This window comes from Olea europaea, chromosome 1 (genome assembly GCF_002742605.1).
Source record: "Olea europaea var. sylvestris chromosome 1, O_europaea_v1, whole genome shotgun sequence".
Lineage (NCBI taxonomy): Eukaryota > Viridiplantae > Streptophyta > Magnoliopsida > Lamiales > Oleaceae > Olea > Olea europaea.
The window spans coordinates 14,628,876-14,656,224 of record NC_036237.1 but is presented as its reverse complement, the minus strand read 5'-3'; the positions used below and the strand labels follow the sequence as shown (position 1 = coordinate 14,656,224).

General features: G+C 34.1%; 1 protein-coding gene across 1 annotated transcript; it reads right to left on the bottom strand.

The window, feature by feature from the left end:
* Positions 1 to 597: 597 nt before the first annotated feature.
* LOC111395225 (auxin efflux carrier component 7-like) lies at positions 598 to 4,734 on the bottom strand. The gene is made up of 7 exons (XM_023021220.1): positions 3,320 to 4,734; positions 2,950 to 3,229; positions 2,766 to 2,851; positions 2,093 to 2,250; positions 1,829 to 1,905; positions 1,546 to 1,739; positions 598 to 889 (listed from the first exon to the last, which is right to left on the bottom strand). Exons 1-6 carry the CDS (start codon positions 4,548 to 4,550, stop codon positions 1,673 to 1,675), a joined length of 1,899 nt encoding a protein of 632 aa, XP_022876988.1. The 5' UTR covers positions 4,551 to 4,734; the 3' UTR covers positions 598 to 889; positions 1,546 to 1,672.
* Positions 4,735 to 27,349: the final 22,615 nt, after the last annotated feature.

The following is a 27,349-nucleotide window of genomic DNA, read 5'->3' as shown; positions in this document are numbered from 1 at the left end:
ACCCTAAAGATTGGAGTTCAACCTAATTATCTTTTATTTATAAGAGACATGATCGGAGAATTCAAATCTCCGTTGGATCTTGGTGGGGGCCCTAACAACCTCTAAATTACAAACTATCGACATGTACGTGTACGCCCATAGCTTACAAAGTCAAAGAGCAAAACCAAACACCTTTTGACTTGCAGTTCTCTCTTATCACACATTCCCTTTCAAGAAAGAGCCTAATGTGATTTGTAGCGAAAAAGTACGACATCCACTAAGGCCTAAGCCGAAGATTATTTTCTTCTAAAGATTCCTTAATCACTTCCACTTTTTCTCTATTCATGGCGCTCTCTCTCTCTCTCTAACCTTCAAGTAAAAGCTTAGAGTGTATAATGATCTCCCAGTTAAAAAGTAAATAAAAATTAGATATTTTCGTTTGACTTTAGGCCCGTTTGGGAGTGATTTTCTCCCAAAAAATTGATTTTTTGACCGTTGTTTCATCATTTCAATAGTAATTTTTTATTTCTTCTTTAACATATGGTCCCTTATTTTTCTCCTAATGGTCAAAAAATAAATTTGCAAAATTACTACCAAACAGGTCCGTAGGAAACAATCTAAAGATCATAATGAAACCTTTCAACTGTTAATCATCTTAAAGTAATTACATTGTAAGAGGTAAACGACGAAGAAAACAAAAACAATTATCACCTGCTAACACTATTGAGGAAAAAGTAAACCGGGTTTTCGAACTTTCTAATCCGATTTCAAGCAAAGAATAAGCTACAATTATGACGTTCACTCACGAAATAAATTACGGAGAAATTAAAATTGATAATCGCTTTTTTCTACTTCCATTTCTTGCACTCAGTCGACAGTGCTAATCCTCGTCGTTTTACTCCTTGACTATCTTTTGTTATATATTTATGGTATAAATATAAAATGTGAAAGAAATAATCAAATTAGATAAAGTGCCAAAGTGGTGGGAAATGTGACATTTGTGTGGGACGTCAGGGGTTCGAATCACTCCCCACGCAAATATTAAAATGTCTTGATTTGGGCCTTGGGCTTCCTTGACTAAAATAAATATTTTTTTTTTTGGTTATTTAATTGGTAAAACTAACCAGTATTTTATGACTGTTGGTTTTGTAACAACCCACTAACTGCGATTAAAACACCCACTACTCAGTCATTAAAATTCTGCATTAACATGGTGAAGACTGTTACTACCATCTTGCCTATATAAACCCATGTCTTGCTTTGGGAAAAGACACACAAAAAGAAAATAGAATCAATCACTCTTTTCATATTGTGAACTTCTTATATTCGGGTTTTTATACCTATTCTGGAGTACAATTGAGAGTTCTAGAAAAACCATTCGTGATTGCTGCATAAGTGGTTTACGATCGTTGTATCCTGGGAGTGATTGTCCACGGAGGTCACAGCAATTATTGACGGGCAATTTCACTTTAGGACATCGTGCTGTCACGAGACTCGATCGATAAGTTTTATATTTCTGCATTATATTGTTCTGATCACTGCTGCAACTAATTATTTTTCCAACATCTTTTCCCCTCGGATTGGGGCGTGATCCGCTCTTGTATAATTTGATTGACGAGTCAAACATCTCGGCCACCTATTTCAACGAAGTGTCACAATCCACTGGTTGTGGATTCGCATTTTGTTTCAATAATTATAATCCAAGAAGTATGTAATAGACTAGTGTGATTGGCAATGCAATCAACATTCCAAATATAACCCTGTCATTGATAATAAAACAATTGAAAAATGAATGTGTCAGTATATGAAAATATTAAATAGCTAATTCTGGATGAAATTCATTACTTACGCAGTGCTAAGAATGGCTGGATGAACATTGTATTCTTTAGCAAACACAAATGGAACAATCCCTTGTGGAAGTGCGGCCTAGCATTTGATAAGAAATACATCAGAGAACTCAACAAAAATACTTCAGATGTTCCGAAATGAATTTTCGACAACTTGGCATATTGCGTTTGAAATGATGCTTCTCATTTGATAACAAAAGTTTTATTGCGAGATGTGAAAAGTTTCGGCCATTGACGAGACGATAGTAGAGTTAACGATGATTTACCTGTACGATCGCGACATGGAGTAGAGTACCACGAAGGCCAATAGCGAAGGAAGCTGCAGCCATTACTGCTGGGCCAGCGAAGAACCTCACTGCCATGGAGAAAGCAGCTGCCTTGTTCCCGCATGCTATTATCTTCGGTTGAAGTGCCATAAACAAGCCTGTTATTTCTCATAAATTAACAGATATATTATATACTCGATCTCCTTAAAGTAGTTAATAGAAAAAAATAACCACAATCAAATACATATAATTCTCAATGTACAATAACAAAAAGTCTGTCTCGATGTCTATTAAACTCCTGCTAACTTTGCAAATATGCACCAGCATTTGAGACACTCATTTATCTCAATTCTTGGTACCACAACCAGACATTTTTCCACTTGGCCCCATCTGTTGGCTTTTCAATTTATTCATTCCCCGTGACATTTTGGGTTACATAAAATTATATTATTTTTAGGGTTATGCTACAAGTATCAAATGGTTTACCGAATTGATAAGTGGCGGTCCTGTCTATTTTCGCCACTGATCAATTCGATAAACCATTAGGTAATCTATTTGGTACAAGTAGATTAATATTTATTTTTATACCTCCAAACACATACAATGAATATATGTTCAAATTAAGTATATATCTGGTTGACACGATGAACTCTGCAGTGTATTAATGACTTACCTAAGCTAAACATAGCCATTCCAAGGCCAGCATCAGAGAGTATGGAGATTGACCCTTGTACAATCTTAGGCATATGCACATCCCACCTGAAATTAAACCACGAAAGCTCATTAGTCAGTCAAAATTCATTCAATCAATCTAAATCAAATGTCTAGTAATTTCAACATTTTTAATATTAGTTTACCTAAACGAGACTAGCGACCATATTAAACCAATGAGACTTGAATACGTGTTAGGATTTCGGATAAGTTTTCGCCACACCATAATCAAAATTAGTCGAGTCATGACACTAGCCGGTGGCATATTGCTTACGGCGCTGGGAAATTGACCTTGGACAACACGTGGTTGTAGCTGGACCGTAGGATTGTTGCTCAGTTTGGACAGCTCTGTGGGACCATCCTTTTCTCTCTCCTCTTCTGCATGCTCTCTACCTCGACCACAAAAATCCCCAGTTTGGGGAATGGCTTCATTTAAAAAAGAAAATCAAACACTAAACTATACAGTATTAAAATGCATCAGTTCATAATAAAACGTAACAATGGAATGGAATCTACCTTTAGTTTCCCCATTTTGAGGGTTATCAGAAACAAACAACTTGATTTCCTTGGATTGCTCGGAAGCACTGAAATCGGGTCCACCGAGCACGTGATGCCCACCTCCTTCCGACACCGGCGATGTGCTCGAGCTCCACACCAACATGTGAAGCTCCTTAGAATCATGGTTCGCCTTGTTACCCGGTTTCTGGGACCGTGGCTGAGGCTGCGACTGCAGTTGCTGCTGATGGTTTTTTGCAGTTTTTGGAACAGCTGAAGCACTATCGAGATTCGGAGCCGGATGCGAAGTGAAAGGCAATGATGGGCTCGTGAGAGGTCCAGGTGCACAGTTTTCCTCAAAATTTGACGTCCTCGGAGTTGGACCTCTAGATGATTGAACTGAGTACATATCTGTGACATTGAAGTTCGAAAATCTACCTGTATCGGACTGACCAAAATTCGATAGTCTGCCTGGAAATCCCATCATCGAGCATAAATCGGAATGATTAAAATTAGACCCCCTTGGAGTCGAACTCAAACTGTAAATTTCAGCTCCTGTAAGATTCGACGGCCGAGGGGTCAATCCTGAGAATGAACCATGTCCAAGTGACCTCCTTGATGCATTTGATTTCCTCACAGTTACATGAAGCTTGCCATCATTACCTAACTCAGCATCTGTTTCAAGAAAATCTTGTCCATCTAAAGAAACAACATCCGACTCAACCTTAAACGACACAATTGAAGCTGCGGTCTCAGGGAACTGCTCCATGATGAGCATCTTGGCACCGCGATACTCGAACAAGAAGAGCAAAAGCGTGTACCAAATGATGCACTGTAGCACCACTATTTGTACCATAAGACTACCCGAGCCCTTATCATACATAGCAATCAACAAAGGAATGCCCATCACGAGAGTGTTAGGCAGTGTGGAAAGTGAAAAAATTGTTATAGACCATTCAAGACTGCCATTTTTGGTTAAATTAGCCCACAAGCCAAGAATCACAAGCATTATAAGTTTCTGAAGTGTATCTGCAGCGATGAACCGGAAGTTCATGGCATAAGGATCATTGTTCGAAATGAAGTGGAAAGAAAGGAGAGGCACCGCGAAAATGGCGACAAATCTGTTGATGCCGGAGCACTGGTCCGGGGTGAATATTTTCCACCACCGGACGGAGCCATAGGCCAAGATCATGGCTACATAGAGAGGAATTACAGCAGTTAAGACGACATAAAGATCATGCCAACTTATCATTTTCGTCAGTTGAAGAAGGAAAAAACAACTAGTAGCACTTTTATATGGCTTGTTTTTCAAGATTGGGAGGATATATGGAAAAGATGAGGACTAGAATAGGGAGAAAAGGCTGGGGGGCAAATGGAAAGAGAAGTAAGTACTTCAAGATAGAAAAGTCGAGGGGTGGGTATTGCATAGGGTACGGTGCGATGTGGTCAGAGTGGCGTGGGGTGAGTTTGAGTCTTGATATTACAAATACGTCCCCTAAAATATTCTACCTTTAACTTTTTTATAGATTTTTTTCATCGAAATAAAAATATACCAAATGCTCACAGTATGCCTCAGAACTTTGTTCCAGTTTAAAGCGTTTTAACCTTTTAATATCAGTTCAAGTAATTTATAATTTGTTTGGTTCCAAGTTATGCCCTGTTTGATGGGAATTAAAATTAGAATTTTAGTAATTTTTTTGGAAAAGTTAATAAAATGCGTAATTGAAAAGTTGTATATTTTATAAAATATGTGATTAAAATTAATTGTTAATTTTAATTTAAGTTAAAATTTTAATTAATTTAATCTCTACATAACGGTTCTCTCTATACAAAATTAATTTTTAATTACATGTACATTAAAATTTTAATTAATTTAATCCCTACGAAACAGGTCTTCTCTATACAAAATTAATTTTTAATTACATGCAATAGGAAATATCTTGAGTGAATTATTCAAATAGTCATTGAACTTTGCAAAAAATTTTCACGGAGTTACTGAACTTTAAAAAACACTCAATTCATCATTGAACTTTGCAAAACATTTACATGGAGACACTTGACTTTAAAAATCAGCACATTCATCACTAAACTTTGCAAAAGATTTATACAGGGTCACTAGGAAACCTTTTGCAAAGTTCAGTACTGAATTAAGCGATTTTTAAAGTTCAGTTATATCGTGGAAACTTTTTGTAAAATTCAATGATGAATTTGATTATTTTTAAAGTTCGATAACCCCATAAAATCCTTTTACAAAGTTCAATAATCATTTGGATAATTCACTCGAAATCTCTTAAAATGGAACTTAAAGGAGTAAGCGGTGCTTTTTAAGTACTTTTCCATCTATATCTATATAATAGTAAAAGGAAGAATTTTGAGTGCTTTTATAATTAGACAGTATCTTTGTCTTTATGATACAATTATTCAAGTTGAAGAAGATGCCAGTGCAAACACACATAAAAGTGTTATGAAATGATCATACAAAAGCCCCCATTTGAGCCTCGTTTTTTTCACGAAAAATGAATTTTGTAGTAGTTATTTATTTATTATTATTATTATTATTATTTTAAGATTGTATGTTTGAAAAGTAAGAAAAGATTTTTGGTTTACGTATAATCATTTTACAAAAAAAAAATAAAATAATAATAATAATAATAAAAGTGAATTTTTATATAACAAATGTCAAAATGCATAAAATAGTTTGTTTGACATGACTTTTGCTTCATTTAAAAGAGTTTTTAGATGAGGCCATCGTAGGCCCTATTTGAGTTTCATTATTTTCTTATTAAATTAAAAAATATGATCGTTATTTATCACATCAATCCACCATATTTGACTTTTTATTTCTTGTGTAGGGCTCATAACGACTATATTTTCCATTCTCGTTTTTACAATAATGTGATTCAAATGGAGGCTTAATATTTAGTTGAAAATTAATTAAAAAAAATTCCATTCTGAAAGCTTTTTTTTTAAGAAAAATCATATTCGACTAACTTCCTTTAAAAGTTATTTTAACTAAAAAAGCCTTTCATAAAATTAATCAATAGACTTCAAAATTGATTTTTGAACTTCAAAATCACTTTTTAACTTTTTAAAAGTCATGCTAACAAATATGGAGCCTGTTTGGGCCCGATTTTTTCATTCAAAAAATTGATTTTTTGATCGTTATTTCACTATTTCAGCCGTTATATTTGACTTCTTCTTTCACAGGTGGACTCCACTTTTTTCCTAACGGTCAAAAAATCAATTCTCAAAATCACTCCCACACAGGCTCATGGAGGGATGTGAAGTTGTTAACGTGGCCAATACTAGATGGCACGTACGAATTGAATTGAACATAAAAATCATTTATTGACCTCTAAAAATCTCTATCATAATGTTTACTGATAGCTTTAATTTATAAATAATCAATTTTACAGCACCATCACTTATCTCTTTGTCCTTATTCTCCATTATTGGCCACTTCAACGTTAACTTTAAAAAATCAAATCTCAATTTGTGCATCATTCTTAAATATCTTTATTTTCTCAATGATTATATATGCTTCTTTATGTTTCTTTAATAATTCCTTAAATCATGACTTAAAATAGTCACATGTCAATATTTAAAACCTGGAATTTATCTTTCGTGTCACCCCTTTATATAACAAACTAGATTAGATAGAATTAGCCCCATTTGTTTATTATTTTTTATCCATTAAAATGAAAAATATGACCGTTATTCATCACATCAAGTCACCGTTTTTAACTTTTTATCTCTTGTGTGAGGCTCGTAACTGCTATATTTTTCATTCCCATTTTTACATTAATGTGTACCAAATGGTTGTAATCTTATATGCTGAATACAGGAATATTAGGAAACGTTGGATTTACTATTTTCAATTTTTAAATTGTAAAATATTCAAAACTTCTTTAATTTGATATTTTTGAAAATGCACATTTCATAACAAGATTAAGGACCTATTCGGTAGTGATTATGAGAATTAAATTTTTGACCATTAGAGAAAAAATGGGCCCCACCTGTGAATGTAGAAGTAAAAAAATGACGGCCGATTTAGCGAAGTAACAGTCAAAAATTGATATTAAATTTAATCTAATATTAAAAACACATTTTTGACATTTTGCATGGAAAATGAAAGCAATCCGAATTTACATTCTTTGATTCCAGAGACTAGGAAAATTTATATATAAGATCCTGATGAAACTTTCAAAGAACTCTTCACATACAAAATTTATTTGTAAATTGCGGTCAACCTTGAACTTTCAAACTTATTTCAATTTGGTCAATGCTTTATGATTTTCTTCCGATTTTGATCACTTTTCATCCTAGTCTTCAATATTGATGTTGAAACTTTTGAAAGCATCAACGTTTTTCCTCGAATCTCAATAATTTTCAGAAATTGGTACTCCTCAAGTTCTAAAAATGTACAATTTAGTCCCCAACATTTCTATAATTTGAATTTCACTTATCAAACTTGCGACTTTCCTCTGATTTCTTCCTTATTGTTTCTTATTAATCTCATGCAAGCTGATAAGCCTTTATTTGCTTCGGTTGAACTCCAATTTGGGCAAAAATCGTCAGGTTTAGGTTTGCTCTAAATAACTCCAGTATGGATTTTACCTATAATAAAATTTATTAAACTATATTAAGTAGAATTTACCCAAAATTTCAAATATAATTCAAGTTTTAAGAACAAATACACGTGAAAAATATAATTATCATTTCCTCCAATATCATATAAAGAAAGATAGCTAAAAAATGATGTTTTGATTAGGAGTGTGCATGTAAATGTGGAAAATACTGATAACTATTCAATGACTCATATATGATTCTATGTGCTGGGTTTTTTGAATTCCGAGCGATGATGTTAAACAGTGTTGGATAGTCGGATTAGATTTCATAGGTTTCGGCCGATGATTGAAATATTTATTAACACACTCGATTAATTGGCTCAACCTGAAAAACAACTTGAGGGTCGTTTGTAGCAGCTTAATATAGTTAATGTTGCTCACGGCCCATTTACTTCTTGGATGGCTCAATTTGTGTTCCGCCCTCTTTAACCATTAGTTGGTCCATGAGCCCACTATATTATTACACTCTAAACCTATATATTGCTCTCATTTGTTAAATGAGCCGTGTGTGTGCAATTGAAAAGAGGCAGCCGACATTTTCTCTAGTTTTCTCTCTTGAGCCTTAAAATTGAATCTGTCTTCCTCTATTCTTGGTGATTCATTGCAGCCACCATATTGTGTTCTTTGTGAACACATTGAGTGGAGCAACCGAAGTAATAATCCTTGTTTGGGTTGGAGCCATTGTTGGATGTGTTTAATAAGGTTGAGATTGGTGAAACTGAGCTCGAAAAATCCACCATCAGAGGTCGATTATTCAACATTTGGTATCAAAGCGAGGTTGGGGTGGAATTTTCGGCCAAAATCCGACCAGAAACCGACCAGAAAATCGGTAGAAAACAAAAAATCGGACTGCCCAGTTTTTTCACTAAAAACCGCACCTGGAAATGCAATTTTCCGGCGATCCAAACATCTTTTGGTGAAATGGAGACTAGGGTTGAGACGTGCAGATGGAGGCAATTCTGGGTGTGTGGCGCGTGATTCCGGCGGCGGCACGTGGCTTCTCTGGCGGTGGCGTGTGTGGGCGCGTGGGGCCGATTTTGGGAAAGCTGTCTTCAGGCAGTTTGTTCATCATATTATTCCTAACATTTTTCGTGTTGGAAGTTTAATGTTTCATGTTACACAGAAAAAGTTGGACGATTTTGCCCCTGGAAATCGAACTGCATTTCTTGGTAGGCTGTACTGTTATATTTGCTGAATCTTTAAGACGGATAGTGGTGGTCCTAAGGTAGTAGATTCGCATCTCTCTCGATTATATGGACTCAAACATGTCTGCTCTGGTAAATTGGCTTAACCCGTTAATTTCAGCATTCGCACATCACCGTGTGGGGTGACAATATGTTGGGGGTTGTCATTGCTTGGCAGCCATTGTTTGTACTAGAAATTAGGATCACTTGATCTTAATGGTTGCGATTGAGTACTTATTTTTGGATAAATTAACGTATTGTGCTTTGTGCTAAAATTGTCATGAAATTTCATTTGATTGGATATACCTATTTTGTTGCATCATAAGTTTCGCTGTATTGTTACTTTCGTTAGAATACCTAGACCTTACCCGTTCAAACTTTCCCTTGATCTAAGACCGCGAGTCTTGCGAAACCCTGAAAATCTAGAACGGTGTATATTGCGGCCGTAGTATTACTTTGTGTGATCTATTTGCCTAATTGATTGTTTCATTTTTCAAAGATGTCTTCACATTTCAAAGTTGGTATTTTCAATAGAAAAGGTGATTTTTCAATCTGGCAACAAAAAATGAAGGGTATTTTAGTCCAACAAAAGGTTTCAAAAGCCATTGAAGGTAATTTTCCAGCTAATTTTTCAAAAAAAACAAAAAGAAGAAGCCGATGAGCTTGCTTATACCTCAATCATTTTACATCTGTCTGACGCTGTTTTGAGAAAAATAGGAAAACTAAAAACCACAAAAGATCTTTGGAAAAAGTTGGAAAATCTATATTTGTTTAAATCCCCTCCCAAATAAACTTTATCTTCTTAAGCATTTTTTTAGTTTTAAAATGGATCCTTCAAAGGATTTTGATGACAATTTAGATGTTTTCAATAAATTTCTCCAAGATATTGTTAACTGTAAAGAAACTGTATCTAAAACCTACAAGGCTATAATCTTGCTTAATTCTATGCCCGAGTTATATAAGGAAGTTAAAAATGCCATTAAGTATGGTAGGGACACATTGACTCCCGAGATCGTCGTAGACTCGCTTAGGAGTAAGGAGATGGAAATGAAGGTTGAAAATGAAGATAAGAGGAGTGGTGAGTTACACATGATAAGGAGTGGGATAAAGTTTAAGAAAATGAATTTGGGTAGAGTTCAAAATAGTGGTGATTCAAGTAGTGACTTGAGTGATAAAGGTGGTAAGATGAAGGGCAAGGGACGGGACAAGTCTGGTGGTGGACGATGTTATAGTTGTGGTAAGTCTGAACACTTTATTAGAGATTGTCCCAAGAAGAAGGATAAATAGAAGGGTTATGTGAAAGGTGAGACGAATGTGGTTGAGGGGTCGAGTTATGACCCCAGTGAGGTTTATTGAGAGAGTAAACCTAGTCACTGCATATGCATCTGCATCTGTGTGTGATCCTTTTAGCATGTGTGTGATTGCCTAATTTGTTGCATGGCTGTATGTTGCATTTCAATTTGTTTGATATGTGTGTTTGCATGAATTTGAGGTAATGTGATTACTTGGTGTGATCGTTTGCATGCATAGTGGGTTAGGATGTATTAGCACTGTGTTAGATGTCTTTTGATAAGGTGGAGTATAGATGCTTAGGGGTACATGGTGATTTGTACCGGGGAATGTGGAGTGTGACATTTGGATCACGAGTGGAGATGTGATCAAATGTGTAAAATCCTTTATCTGTGAAAGAGACCCTGTACAGGTGGAGTGCGAGAGAGACACTTCTATCACTTCTGTAAGGTGGAATCTCATTATCCACGTAGGTTAGAAGAAGTGATGTGATGATAGAGGATTATTCCTGAACTTAGGATCTATTGTGACTTGCTATTTTGACATGAATTGTGTGATCTATTTAGTGAGCATGGTAGGCGATGAGAGGAGATATGTGTTCTCGAGGTGGGAGTAACACGAAATGGGATAGGATAAGTGTGGTGAGATCTTTCGTGAGGTCATTTATGCATTTGTTGCATATGTGTTTGACCGCGTGCTGATTAACTTGGTGTTAATCTTCAATTCTGTGTGAACGTGAATTTGAAAAGATCTGTGTGATGTATCCTATATAATATCTTTATCGCATGATTAGTTGTTCACTGTAAGTACTTGTTTCTACCTGGGTGTTTTTTTGGACCTTAGCCCCGGTGAGTACATGGAGCATGTATGGTGTGTGTTTTGGTTCGAAACACGAGGTAAGGTCTGAAATACCAATTTTATTGGATTACCATGATTGTGCAAGTTTAAACTTTGTATTTTGGTTACTTGCAGATTATTGGGCATCAAGGTAGAAATTGTTGGATTTTTTGATACCCAATAATCCCTAGCGATGATGTTAAACAGTGTTGGATAGTCGGATTAGATTTCATAGGTTTCGACCGATGATTGAAATATTTATTAACACACTCGATTAATTGGCTCAACCTGGAAAACAACTTGACGGTCGTTTGTAGCAACTTAATATAGTTAATGTTGTTCACGGCCCATTTACTTTTTGGATGGCTCAATTTGTGTTCCGCCCCCTTTAACCATTAGTTGGTCCATGAGCCCACTATATTATTACACCCTAAACCTATATATTACTCTCATTTGTTGAATGAGCCGTGTGTGTGCAATTGAAAAGAGGCAGCCCACATTTTTCTCTAGTTTTCTCTCTTGAGCCTTAAAATTGAATCTGTCTTCCTCTATTCTTGGTGATTCATTGCAGCCACCATATTGTGTTCTTTGTGAACACATTGAGTTGAGCAACCGAAATAAGAATCCTTGTTTGGGTTGGAGCCATTGTTGGGTGTGTTTAATAAGGTTGAGATTGGTGAAACTGAGCCCGATAAATCTACCATCAGAGGTCGATTATTCAACACTGTGAAATTATTTTATTGCTTTAATTTCCCAAATTTAGTAATTCTGCTATTAGTATTAAAGTCTGTAATCTTAGTTCATTTGCCATTGAACTTTTTGCTGCAATCTTTGATTTTTATCGATCACAACAACATTTTGTACTTCTCAGTTCAGTTCAGTTCATGTCATTAATTATTATTTTTATATTTTTTTGTCAATTTAATTTATTATTTGTTCTTATTTGTTTTTGTAGCATGCTTTATTTATTTATTTTTTTGGGTAAGATTCACTAACTTTAAAATGTATATATTACTTGATAAAAAATAACATAACATTATTCTATCTTATTGAATAATCATATTAATTTGAATAAAATATCACAAACAATTTTTAAAAATTTCAAATTAAACATATTTTTTAGTTTTTGTTTTGGACAAAAAAATTTCGACTAGCCTGCTCATTTTCTGTAATATTAAAATATATCCTCAAAAAAAGAAAATTTCAAAATGGTTTTTGAAAACAAAACTCAAACCAAATGGGACCTTATTATTTTGTAATCTCTATTTAAATGGAATAGTCCTTTAGCCATTTTTTGTATTGAGTTCTACAAAATTCTTCGTTAATTTATTATAAGTTTGTATTCGAGTACTAGAATGGGAAACATGTCTTCCAACTCTGGAAACACAACAAACACTGTCCTCAGGCGCGGATCCAGCACCTGGCGAGCACCCGCAGCCACGCGTGCTGGATTCGCCTGGAGAATATTTTTTGGTTGGCAACATATTAAAGTTTTATTTATTAGGTTTAACTGGTTTAAGCCAAGTGTAATTGTAAATATTAGAATCCTTGCTCTTCCTTTGAATTATACAAAACTTGACAACAATGTCATTTGATGAGTTCGATTTATTCTTATAACAAAATTACAGATGTTCAATTTGAACAAAATAATTGTTATATTTAAACTTTAGGCCTTATTCTATTCTCATTTTTTTCAAAATACATTTTCTCTCTCTTCTTTTTATTCACACATTTTTTAATAAAATAATATTACACACGAATTAAAAAAATTTCTTTACTTTTAGCCACACTTTCTCCTTTAAATCACTGTTTAAAAATGTATTTTTTACAAAAAAAAAAAATGGTGTCAAACGGACTCTTAATATTTTATTGTGACTAGCGGTAGATGGTCAACGGCTGCCCTTACTTACTCAAACTCCTAGATTCGTCCCTTACTGTCCCCTGAAACAACAAATGTGTTCAGCTCCTTTTCCAGCCCTTTTAGCAATGAAGTTTCCATCTCCTTTTTGTGGAACCTTAAGCACTCATTTTTGCGATCAAGATGGATCATAATATCGATTTTCTTTAGAACTCAGTGGTCCTTCCGAACACAAACAATCAGAGAATAGATGGTTTCTTACTGGGAACAAAACCTGTCCACCTAAGTTTCTTCATACTGACCAAACAATTAGATTTTATAGTTGACAATTTTTAGACGAAAATATAATTATAAAAGAATTTTAAAAGTCAAAGAGTCAATTGGTATTTTGATTAGATGAATTAGGAGCTCTTAGGGGTCATCCATGGAGCAAAAAAAAGTTGTCAAAATTATTCCATCTTGCTGTCAAGCTGTTGTTCTAGTGTCTAAAACTGTAACATTTTTGTTAGCTTGTCGCTTGCCTATAGCTCGAGTAGAGCACTTGCCACTTGCTTGTTATAAGGCTCTCACTCGAGTGATAGTGTTTCTCAAGAAACCCTAGTTTATGTTTTTCAAGAGTTTTATATATTATATACTACCCCAAAACCTCTATGCTATATATACTCACGCCCCACTTTGTAAATAGTGTGGGTTGAATATTGTGTTAAACGAAAGATCACATCGCACACATCATACATATAGTTCAATCATCTCTTGATTTAACCATGTCATTGAAAACATCAAATCCACAAAATTCAAAACATCAAAACACATACTTCCACATAATCTATTAGAGTTCTTAAGATCAAAGAAGGTGATTCCAGTTTTGGTTAAAAGAGAAGAAGGAGTTCTCAGTGATCTACACGAGATAGACGATCTAGAATGCCAAAAGTTAGTACAGGAGCACGCAATCTTGAAGGACTTTGGTAATTAACGTCAGAAGGTCAGAAATTACTAAAGTTAGTTGAGTCTGGACAAAACTATAAGCTGATTTGTTTATAGTGGATTCTTACTGACTTGGACTCGGACTTTTTTATATTGTTGGTGTTATTTACTTTTTTGCAATTTATTAACTACGGTAATTTAGTATAGGATAGTTGTGCGTGTGAATTCATTTGGATAAATTAATAACCGTGACTTGTTATTTTATTGATAGGTAAATTCAAATTTACATAAAACACCTATTCTCCCCCTTCTAGGTGTTAGTTGAGTCAAACGTCATAATTTCAATTGGTATTAGAGCCTCAATTCAATTCTTAACCCTAACTTAATCTAGATAAGCTAGTCTCTATTCATGCCTCCATTTTATGATGGAAGCAATTATGCATATTAGATGTTAGAATGAGAGCATTTTTTAAGTTTCTGGACGAGCGGATTTAGGTTAGTATATGAAATGGTTGGACCGTCCCCTCTACCGTTATCTAAGGTATAGTTATCCCTACAGATATTTCACTTTGGACTAAGGGTGAAATAGCTGAGTATAACTAGAATAGTAAAGGGCTTCATGTTCTATTTATAGTTGTGTCTGTCAAAGAGTTTAGGAGAGTATTGAATTTGTAAGACCATGAAAGAATTTTAAGATATCTTAGAGACCATATACGAGGGAACCAAAAATGTAAAGAACTCCAAGCTGTAGATGTTAATCACTAGGTTTGAAGAAATAAGAATGAAGGATGATGAATTCTATGCGAAGTTAAATGACATATTGAACTCTATCCTTAACCTAGATGAGAAAATTCTAGAGCCTAAAATCATTCGAAAAGTTCTTAGATCTTTACCTAAGAGGTTTAGACCCAAGATTACTGCGATTGAAGAGAGCAATAACTTAGATACAATTAAGATAGAGGTTGATCTCTTCAAACCTATGAACTCACCATATCTCAACCGAAAAGGAATAAATCTATAGCCTTGAACACAATTAAGGAAGAAGAGTATGAGTCTATTGATACTGAGATCTGTAGGGATAAGGCCATAGTTTATTTTGTCGAGAAATTCCAAAAGGTTCATAGGAATAAGAGAAAACTTCAAGAAAGGAAGAAGGGTGTCCTCAGTAAATTCCAGAAAGACAAGCGTGATAAGACTAATGCTAGGATTCTAAAAAGAAATCTCAGTCAGTTAGATGTCATGAGTGTCAGGGTTTTGGTCACTATAGGAGTAAATGCCTTAGCTGTAAGAAGAACCTAAATAAAGGAAAAATTAAGGTATTGGCAGTGTCACTAACTGATGATGAATCTAATTCAAGTGACTAGAGTGATTCCTTTAGCAGTGAATTGTGAGATTCCTCCATGATTGTATTTATTTATTTACTACTTTGATCTGAATGTTTATGATTGTTAAGTATAGGAATTAATTACCTTAATCATTTAGAACAATTAATAAGTGACTTGTTTCTTTTAATAGGATTGGTTTCGCATTTGGGTTTAAACTATTTGGTAAATTTAAACTTTCAAGTGGTATCAAAGCTTAATTGCGATCCTTGACCCAATATTTTATCTAAATGAGTCAATTACTTTCTGATGAAGGATTTGAGGATGATAGAGATATTCATTAGGCTTATGACCTAGTGCTTAAGGAAAGTCTTAAGTTGAAAAAGGTAAATAGATCCGTATTTAAAAAACTAAATGAAATTGAATTAGAAAAAGAGAGACTTGTGAATAAACTTGAAAGGAGTCTAATAAAAGTTTGAATAAGTTGATTGTTGAGACAAAGTCCTTAGATGTGAAGGCTAAATCTCTTACGAGTGATCTTGAAAAATCTACTGCCCAACTTCAATATTTTTCTAGCAGATCTAAGGAAATTGATGACATGATAGGTCGGAACAAAATAACTTGGAATAAAGGAGATTTAGGCTTTAATGAAACAAGTTCTCAAATTGGTTCATCTTTTGAAAAAAAGTTTTTAACTTTCTCAAAGCCTGAGATTCAAAACTTAAAACTTAGAGTTATTCCTAGGTTCATCCCTATTTGTCACCCTTGTGGTAAGTTAGAACACATAAGACCTAAGTATCTTGAGCTATTAAGTGGGAACGAGACCAATGATGTATGTGTCTGACGACCAAAATAATCTATATGACATAGGTTAACTTCTCCTAAGGCTCAAAACTTGATATCTAGGATTGCTCCTAAATTCATTCCCATTTGCCATAATTGTGGTGGGTTAGGTCATATAAAACCTAAATGCCGTAAAGCCTTGATCGTGTACAACAAAAAGATCTAACTATTTATGTAAGATTCTTAACACAAGTGAGTCACTTGATTAAATTGACCATTCAATTGACTATGATTACATCTTCTTCTAAGAATGTTTGGGTCAAAAAGAGCGAACTCATAAGTTAAAATGATGATATTAATTACGATATTTCTCATATTGCTCTTCATGGTAAGAGCACTTATGTTTCTTATTGATTAGGTCTATAGGTATTTGCATCTACATTGTTCATAGTATCTACCTATTCATGAGTGCACTCCAACTTTTTTCTTATTTAATTTGTTTTTCATTATTTCTTTATTATTAAAAAATAAAAAAGGAAAAAGGATTTTTGATACTATAACGTTTTAGAGTGATATCATTGGATATGTTGTTTTGTGATCAAGCGTTACTAAAATTAATGAACCGTGAATAAAGTTCCCATTAACTTTTGTTTAGAACTTACTGTAAGTACTTGGTATAAGTTATTTCATGTACCATTTGTACTACACACATTAAGCTATTGTGAGTGGGTTGTGATGCAGGGTTGATTTCCACCGAACTCCAAGTACAAAATCGGGCTTAGTTTACCAATTTCATCGACACCACAAAGGTTGAGACAACTCCAAGAACCACCACTGCCGCCGCCCCACCATTGGAAAGTGAAGTCCAACGATGTGTCCACAAAAGATTAACCACAAAGGTCACAGTGAAGTATATCAAGAAGCCGAGAACAGAGTCTCACAAAGAGAAGAGAAAAATAGGCACACTCCATGGAGGCCGAGAGGAAGGTGGGGATTATATGCCAAGTAAATGGCCAAAATAGGTAAGTTAGGTTAGGGTTAAATTGTGGACCAAAACAAGGCTTGACTCAATTAAAGTGGGCTTCAAAATAATAATATAGCCTTTCAAGGAAATGGGACGAACCCTGAGCAACACTATTTAAAATAGGTTGCTTCGAACGGTCCATAAAAATGTGGATTGTGTTGTCTCGATAATTGTGTCGATGTATTAGTCAATCATATGGCCAAGGCTGATTGATAATAAAAATCGAGGTTACATCATTGTCCGGAGAGATTGTTTGACAACAAATTGCCTAACATGTGACTCTGTGTGTTAGATTTGGAATGACGGTCATCGGTGGAGTAAGTTGACTTTGAATATGAATTAACCTCTAAATTAGTTAGCCTAAACTTTTGTATATCCTCCTGAAAGAAAAATTACCGTTGGCTTTCAAAAGAAAAATATTGGAAATATAAAAAAGTTAAAATAAAAAATGGAGTTATATCGTATACTTGGCTTTGTAGCTTTTGATAGCATGCTGGGTCTCTTAAACCCTGGTGCCTCATAGTTACCTGACTATGGAATTATCGGCCCAAAATTTGTCAAGGATCATTAAGTATGTTTACGAGGATAAATTTGCTCACAAGATAGAAAAATAATATATGCTCATAAAAATGGGGAGAAAGAAAAATTATACATGAAAAATTGAATATGAGCTTTTTAAATTTAAAAAGGTAGTAGCATTGAATTTGACTTTCATAATTTGAAGAAAAATATTCATTCACTAATGATTCTTTGCATGTCCTTTCTCACTGATATAAAGTTTTAAATCTTGTTTACTAGTAGGAATGTCAATGAGATAAGCTGAGTCGGCTAATGAGCCAAAACTCGAGGCTTGAGCTCAACTCGAGTAAAATGGTACGAGCCTTTTTTGAGGCCCAAGTTGAGATTTTGCTCGACCAGAAAAGTTAGGCTCTACCTAAACTTTCAGTTAGGGCCTTTTTGAATCGAAACGGGCCAAGCCGATTTTTTTTAATAGTAAATTGCTGCCTTTTAAGGCAGCTGGCAACCTTTTAAAAAGCAGCATTTTGTCACTTTTTTTAAGGCCCGTGAGCTCGAGCCCACAAGCCACGCGGATTAGCTCGAGCTTGACCAATCCTCTCAAAATGGGGCTTGACCTAAGCCTCAAGTCGGTCCGGCTCTAGCTTTTTTCGGACCGAGCCACAGGTGGATAAATTGATATCCTTTTTATCTATTTATTTAGATATTTGACTTAGGGGAGTCATAAGTATGTTTGAATGATTTTTTATATGTGTTTGGAATTTTGATATTGATATTGTATTTAAATGTTTTGTCAATATTGATATTAATATTCTATTTTTTTTCTTAGTTGTTGACACATGTAGGATTGCATGCTTTAATGTTACACATGTTTTATTTGCATTGTTTTATTTTACTTAGTTATATTTTTTAATTTCAGCTTCCTCTTGCTTTTCACATGATACTATCAAGCTCGTGTGTTTTAGAAAACAAGTTGACAAGATGTTGAAGTAAAGTTTGGAAATTGAGTCATTGGGTAGATTGTTTATAGGTTACCATGAATTTGACTTTGAAATAAACAATTTTGTCACAGAATGTCAAAGCGAAAGTTTGTTAGGTCTCTATTTGTAATTGGCTCCTTAGAAAAATTAAAGTTGTAATTAATGTCACAATAATTAAGGGTTCATATAATAGTCTTTGGAGGAGTAAAAGATTTCCAAGAAGATCACATATTATCAGTGAAATGCAATTAAAAGTCAAAGGAGTGTCAGTGTTGCATTAGTCATGCTCCAAATTTTCAGTCACAAATTGTGATACATTTTTCACATCTAAAATATTCGAACTAAAGAAATACTAGTTCTAAAAGAATTGTAGCAATTTGAATTAACTTCCTAATGTACTTTTAATTACCTCAATCCGATACCGAGGGAGAAAGTAATGATGAAAATATGGACAATTGCTTAGAGGCCAGTTATTGGCGCTCGAGCAATGGTGTTATCCAACAAACCCTAGGTTCGTAATTTTTATTGATTTTTTTAATCCTATTCAATCTCAAACACTTCATATTATATTTTGCAAAACTAGATCATCCCAAGGGCAAGTTGAATCATTATTTTACATTATAGATCCTTCATTTGAAGATCTAAAACACATTCTATTGATTTCTTGGTTTTACCCTAAGATCTTTGATTCTTAAATTCATCCCAAAATATTATTATTGGTCGAACTTTATATTTAGTCAAAAGAACATACGTTGAGATCAAATATATAACCATATTTCTTGCCTCAACCATAGATCAAAACACAAATGATCGTTGATCAAATACCAAATAAAACTCTACTTTTACTTAAGCCTTAAGAGTTTTGAAGTTGGAGAAGATGCGCTAGGAGTTTCAGCGCTTCAAACGAGTTCATTCTTGATAGTTCACGTTGAGAGAAAAGTAACTTTTGGATTACACTACCAAAGGAGTTCCCTAGTGATTTACAAGTTAGGTGGTTAGAGTCATCTTAGGTTTAGCAGTGTTTGAACTAATTGTAAATTAATTTCTCTAGTGGATCGTTTACTGGTAAGTTTGCACGTAGGTTTTTTATTCAAAGATGGGATTTTCCTCAGTGATCATATTTTATGTTAATTATTTATTTACTGCTTTGAGCTGAATGTTTGTGATTGTTTAGACATATAAATTAATTAAATTAATGATTTAGAAGTAATTAATAAGTGACTTGTTGCTTTTAATTGATTTAATTCCGCATTTTGGTCTAAACTCATTGGGTAATTTAAACTATTAGAAAAAATGGCTGGTATAATTTTAATGATTCAAGAAAGCAGCATTGAGCATACCTAATGCTATCAACTCAATCACTAATACTTCTGCCAATTTCATATTGAATTTGAGGACATAAAACAACAATAAGACAAAATATTCGCATTAAAATCAAGAGACATTTCAGTATCGACAATGTAGTCCTCACTAATCATGGTTATAATAATCAAAGAAACTGGAAATCAAGAAAAATGTCAGCAGCTGCCTGTGTAGATCCTTCATGGTATGCGGTCAGTTTTGCAGCAAATCATATTACAACTGATCGGAATAATATTCTAAATCTGTAATCAGACTATTGTGGTAAGGAGAAACTTATTGTTGGAAATGGTAGTCATCTACATATTTTCCATATTAGTTATTTAAAGTTAAATACATCATAAACACCCCCGCACCTTAGAAAAATCATCCAGGTTCCTCATATAGCTAAATCTGATACATCTATAAATTACGTGATATACACATGATGGAGGGGGTTCCACATTGGCCAACTCAACGCTGATTATTCAATATACCTATTAAATTAAGCAACCTTAAATGTATCGGGTGTTGATTCCTATGGCTATTGTGCCCAAAATTTGCAGCGTCCCTTCCCAAAATTTGAATCTTTCATATGTTGGGTTTTGTGCCCATATAGTATATTTTGCTGCGATAAAATAATCATCTATAATAAATAAATTGTGGTTTTATTGTATTATTTATTATTGAGCCTGCAAATTAAAGTGCTTATAACTACTTAAGATAATATAAGTTAGGTATTTGCGTTGAGAAGTACAATGTGACACAACTTATATTTTGATCATAAATAATTTGTTCACAACCAATATATGAAAATTGGCACCTTGTATTGAAAGGTTGTAGTGTTGATCAGTTCACTATTCAAGTTTGTGATTTGTTTTTATCACAGAAAAAGTTAAATGTGACACTAGTACACTTGAACTGTATTGAGCGAATTGTGTGTCAAATTTAATTTTATAGCATGACTGTACGGAGAATTAAATTCCACTAGGTCGTTGTGTATTTTATCTAAATCCCTTGATAGGATTATGTATATTTTTTCGTGATTTTAATGGTTCTTTGATTTATCAATGGATGAGATCAATTTGATTGGTCAAATATCTCGATGAATTGAAAAGTTGTGAATGAGTGGAGTAGAGAACATGAATTTGTGTCGGGAACCATCACCTTAAAAAATGGGTAGAGTGACTACTTAAATATTTTTTGCTGAATGATTAAAATCTGAGTTCAGTGTGTAACAACAGCTAAACTTCGACATCTCTAATTAGTTCTAAGGACCTTTGAAAAAAATGAAATTTAAGTTAATGAGAATAATTAGAAGAGCAAAACGATCATTTATGCTCGTATCTAATTATCGGATCTCGGATGAGGATAAAGTACATATACAGCAGGTCAGAGAAAAGTATTAAATATTTTTGACTTCTGTGATCTTATATTTTTCGAAAGTTCAGTCTTTTGCCTTTAGTGGAAAAAGTAAATACTAATAATCAAATTGGGTGGTCTAGAGTCGACTGAACATGATCTAATTATTAGAGTTTGGATAATACATGTCCGATCAAATCCCTATAGTAGCTTGATGAAGTGTTGGAACTTAATTACGTTAATTATAATAGTTTTGAGCTTAATTGTAGTTACAATAAAATTTTGTACTTAGTTTGAATTACTACAAAAATTGTAAACTTAATTATAATTGAAATTGAAATTGAAATTCTAGAACTATACATGTAATTGAATATAAATTAATTAGATTTGAACTTCAATAGAACTCATATTTGAATGTAAAATTATTATTGTATAAGGATTGAAACTATTCTATTTCTATAAATAGATATTAGATAGATCCTAAACATCATATAGAATGGAATTGTACAATATTCATAATACATGATTTTATGGTGTTTAAATTTTGGAGAGAAAAAATTATTATTCTTGATTTTTTTTCAATTGTCCAGTTAGAGAATTAGTTTATTAATTTAATTAAAAGAAGGTGCCCACAAATCGGTGTAGTCTCGTTTTTGGAGAATACCATAAAAGACTTAAGGTTTGAAGCATCAAATTCTTGGAATTAAAAAACTGAAAGTTTGTGATCCAAAAAGTTTGAAGTTCGTGATTCAAAATTTATTTAAGAATTGATCATCGAATTTAAGTAAAAATTCGATTTTTTTTATATATATAACATACACGTGAATATCTAGACAATCCCATTTATTGAATTAAAGAAAATTTTAATTTCTAGATAATTCCGCTTCGGCATTCCAATATCATAAACTTGGATTGTATTCATTGAGTTCATGGCTGTCGTAACCGCATTGTGAATTTCATCCGCCCAATCGTCCTTAAGATTGCACGGTACTTCATCGTCCTCATCCTTCATTCCTATAATATTCACTAAAACTCTCTTTAGATAATTTTGAAATGTTACTTTTTCGATCAAACATTTAGTGAAATGAAGACAATAGACCAACTATCAACCTCAAAAATGATAAAATTTGACGAATTGAAAGGATTAAATGTATTGATTTTATTTTATGGGATTACTACTACGGATTTACAGACTGGAACGCAAAACGAGCAAAGGCCATTTAAGGCTCACCTGATGCTTCCCATCAATTGGAATAACTTCAAGTTGGTGCCATTCTTGATTTCCATAGCCTTGACGCAGCTACTGCAGCTGGGAATCTACAGTTGCACGTATTCTGAAAGGCATTTTCATAAAGTTTTTTCCATTCTCTCCCTATCATTGCTAGTAGTGTCGCTACTGAACTTCTGGCTGCAACCCTGGTTATACTTTAAGAAACTTTTTTTACTGAGAGAATCTAAAACCGAGTACTGATGTCAGACGAGGCTCGAGTTGAAGTCTGCACAAACACCTGTAAACCAAGTGATATCAACAATCTACATTTCTCTGCATGCAACAGATGATAATTCGGTGTGTTACATCACAACATAAGATCTAGCTCAACTTTAAATATTTAGAAAACCCAGAATTCGAGAAGCGAAATGTTTTCAACCATTTTATTCGGACATGCTTCAATACTGAGAAAAGTAAGAAACATATAATGGACAAACTAAGAAAAGACACATTTAAACTTACAACTGATCGAAATTTTCAAAAACAAGCAAGCCTGAAATATATACTATCCCTCAATTTAATTCGTATGTTTGTCTTCTTCTATAACACTCTGCTGCGAACTTATTACATATAATACATTCTATGCTTCACTTCTTAAATAACGTTGCAGTAGCTCATACATATTTGATTACAATGCTCTTTTGGATAATTGTGTTCCAACATATATGTTTCTTATGTCAACATATTACATACATGATTCAATGTGGACGTTAAATGTAGCAATTTCCGGCAAATGCATTCGATGTCTAGACACTGACACCGGCGCTAGCCGGCAACTCTTGGTGTAATATTGCAGTTTTTGCCTGTTACAACATCATTAATGAAAATTATTGAAGGTGTAATATTATTGAAGAAGGGAAACTTCTAAATGATTAATGTTTGAAAACTTCCAAAACATGCTTAGCGTGTCAGAGACGCTTTAGAAATGAAAACTAATTTTGCGAAGAGATGAGAAAGTCTTACGCTGAACTCAATATATGTATTTTTTTGTCTTAAAAAATGTTTAGATTAATCACATTTTCATTGAAGTACAGAAACTTATTTTCAAATTTTATCAATCAAAAGAATTGTTTGGTTTAAAACAAACTTATCTACTTAAAAAAATCTTTTATATACGTAAACATTTTAAGCTTGGCCAAACATGCTCTTGATAAGTTTCCAAAGTCGAAACTCTTTGATAACTCCAAGAAATGCCTCTAAACAAGAAACCAACTTACCCTCTTCCATGGTGGTGCAAATGCAAGATGACATATATGCTCTCAACAACCATAACAAAATTATTAACAGTTGCTACAAGATAACTGTCTGGCTTTATGATTCCATGGAAAGTCCATAGAGATGAATTCAGCAGTGCACAAATATAAGAGACTCGAATTCCTGTGTTGATCTCTCCTTCACAATTCTCCAAAATGTCTCCCTCCAAAAACATTCCTTCTAAGCCCCCGTTTGAGCCACATTATTTCTCATTACATTAAATTAAATTTTTCTCTGTCCTACTTTTAACCACACAATTTTCAATAAAATAATATTACACGTAAATCAAAAACTTTTCAACCACTCATTTCAAAAAAATACTATTCATCTCATTATAATTTACAAACAATGTGGCTCAAACGACAAAATTAAAGCCTTCCAAAATGTCTCCCTGCAAAAATTGCACCCTTAGCAATCTCCTCTTAAGAACCACGAGTTTCTTTCGCCATAAAAGCATATAAAATACCAAAACTAACAGAAGAGTTTCACTTCTACATGCACATTTATCCTGAAAATGGAATACCAAAAATATTTTGTAATAAGAATAAAATCATTAAAATCGGTCGAATAATATTTAACCACTTGAGTAACTAGTCATTTCAGTTGTCAGGAAGAGAGATTAAATTCATATGGCGATAAAGTGGGGAAATACTTGTTAAACTATCTACATTGAAACATCGAAGTTATACTTTCATTTCTACATAATGGTAGACTGTCATCCAATACAGCTGTCAAGCAATATCCTTGTGTCTGGTACAACTCGATAGGATTTAGGCATAATTAAATTACACAGAATCTGTTGGAAATTCCCTTTATTTCTATTTATCCACAGGGTTTTTTTTTGTTTTTCAAGAGAATATCAACAAACAACAAAAGATCCTTCGAGTAAAAAGAAATAAAGGGAATTGGTGTAAAATTCCCAACAAGTGGTATCAAAACTTTGTTCCTTTTGTAGATTTGTTGAGAATTTTTGGAGATGACTACTATGAGGTATGACATTTCATTGCTAGATCGCAATACAATGTTTTCTTTGTTACAAGAAAAGATGAGGGCTATTCTGGCGCAATTAGATTTGGACGATGCGCTGTGGGGTTTTGAAAAAATGCCAGCTAATTAGATAACAGAGGAGAAGCAACGGAAGGATCGGAAGGCTACGTTATTGATTCATCTTCATCTATCCAACAATATTTCGTAGGATGCCTTGAAGGAGAAAACGACAGCTGCTTTGTGGTTGAGGTTGGAGCAGTTGTGTATGACTAAGAGTCTTAGAAGTAAACTGACTCTTAAGTAGAAATTGTATTCACATCGCATGGCAGAAAGAGAGTCGTTGGAAGACCATGTTGTCGTGTTCAAGGAAATAGTTGTAGATCTGGAAACGTTAGAGGTTAAGTACGATGAAGGGGATCTTGCATTGATCCTGTTGTGTTTGCTGCCTGAGTCTTATGCATCGTTTCGAGATACTATTTTGTATAGTCGAGATACTTTGATTATAGAAGATGTCTATGATACTTTGCACTCAAAGGAAAAGATGAAACATTTGGTTGGAGCTACATCAAGGGATGGGGAAGCTCTTATATCTTAAGGTGGTCAATGAAGAGACAGATCGAGAGTCAAATTTAGCAATGTGGCCTATTACTACTGCAAAAGGAAGGGACATATTCGAAAGGATTGCGATATGTTGTAGGCTAAAGGTGATTTAACTGCAAATCGTGGGGTGCAACCTTAGAATTTAGACGAAACCAATGTAGTTGAGAATTGTTTAGATGGCGAAGAGATGATGTTGATCATGGTATCTGATGTGGAATTTAGGCCTGACGAGAAGTGAATTCTTGATTCGGCATGTTCGCACCACATATGTTCCGATAGAAATTTATTTCAGACATATGAGGCTGTTTAGTAAGGTGGAGTTGTAATGAAAAACAACCAATCTTACCGTATTCCTAGGATCGATGGAGTCAGATTGAGGCTGTGAGATGGAACATTTAGAACAATTGATCAGGTTCGACATGTTCCTGACCTGAAGAGGAATCTCATTTCGCTAAGTACCCTGGATGTAAAGGGATATAAATTCTCTGGAGGAGGTGGAGTCTTAAAGGTCCGAAAGGGATTCCAATTTGTACAAAAAGGACGGAAAAGATCCCAATTGTACATTTTGTAGGGGAGTGCAAAACCAGTTAAGAGGAGACATTTGGATAAGTTTAGTACCGTGGTGGAAGCTCAGTTTGATACATTATCTTGTGTTGGGCTCTGAATCGGTTCAGAACAAATTAGGGATAGCGTTGGTGATTCCACTTTGCCACCAATTTCAGTGGGTACACTGTGTTCAGTTGTTGGGGTAGGACTCATCGAGTGTAGGTACACTGATGTCAGCAATATCTGTGATGCTTTTGGATATATTGAAGGCGATAGTTCTAGCAAGAGGCCTTTTGATCAAGCATCAGGTTTGGTTCCTGCTACAAGGCCTGCTTCGGCTTTGTGTGATCAACATTAATTCGGAGGAGGAATTTTGGAAACCCTGGATTTGGGTTTGGGTGTCGGTTGTGGATGTCGGGCAGAGGACGAGTGTTTGGTTTATATGGAGTGGTTACTGTGTTGAGGAGATTGTTAGGAATGTGACTCAAATTAGAAGATTGAAAAAGTATAATTTGGCTAGAATTGGAAAAGAGATCAAATACCTAATTGTAACATAATTTCTTACCTTTTGGAACTCTATATAGGGTTCGGCCGTGTAATATAAATATTAGGCTCCTTTGTTAGTTTAGGCAGAGTAACAAATAGATGCCAATTGCTAAATTGTTTTGTATTTTCCATGTTGTTGAATTAATAAACATCGTCCTTTGTCATTAATCATTTGTGCTTTTCTTTACTTCTAAACCTCGTTTTTCGGTGTGTGATCAAGTATACTTCGATATTGTCATATTATCTCGTTCTTTAAAATTTAGTTTGAAATCAACGTGTATTATTGAAGCTTCCGCGCCCAACAGAATCACCAAACTTGGAACTAGCATGAAGAAATCAATAATATTCTACATTTAAACTCATGAAGAATACTCATGAAAATTCTTCTTTTCCATTTCAAAGGTATGACTTCAGCTTTGACAGCTCTTTCAATTTAGGAGCCAAGCATGCTAGACCTTCCAACGTAATCATGTCCCACCTCCCCCAGTCCCCCTCCCCATATGCTTTTTTTTTTTGCGCCATGAGCAATTTTATCAATATTGTAAGTACATTTTCCTAACAACTGTTTTGTCTCACCACATGTAGCAGAAATGATTGTGAGCCTTTATACTTCTGATGAAAAATACCGAAATGGGAAACAAATAGATATTATTCACAGATTACTCGAATGGCAGTTCTCCAAAACAAAATATGGAATTATTTTGTCTTATCCTATGCATCTGGTGTTGCATAAATTTGAAAAGAACCATATTCATAAAATCCTTTCATAAAATCATAAATTTCATGTTGAAATCAAAGAGAC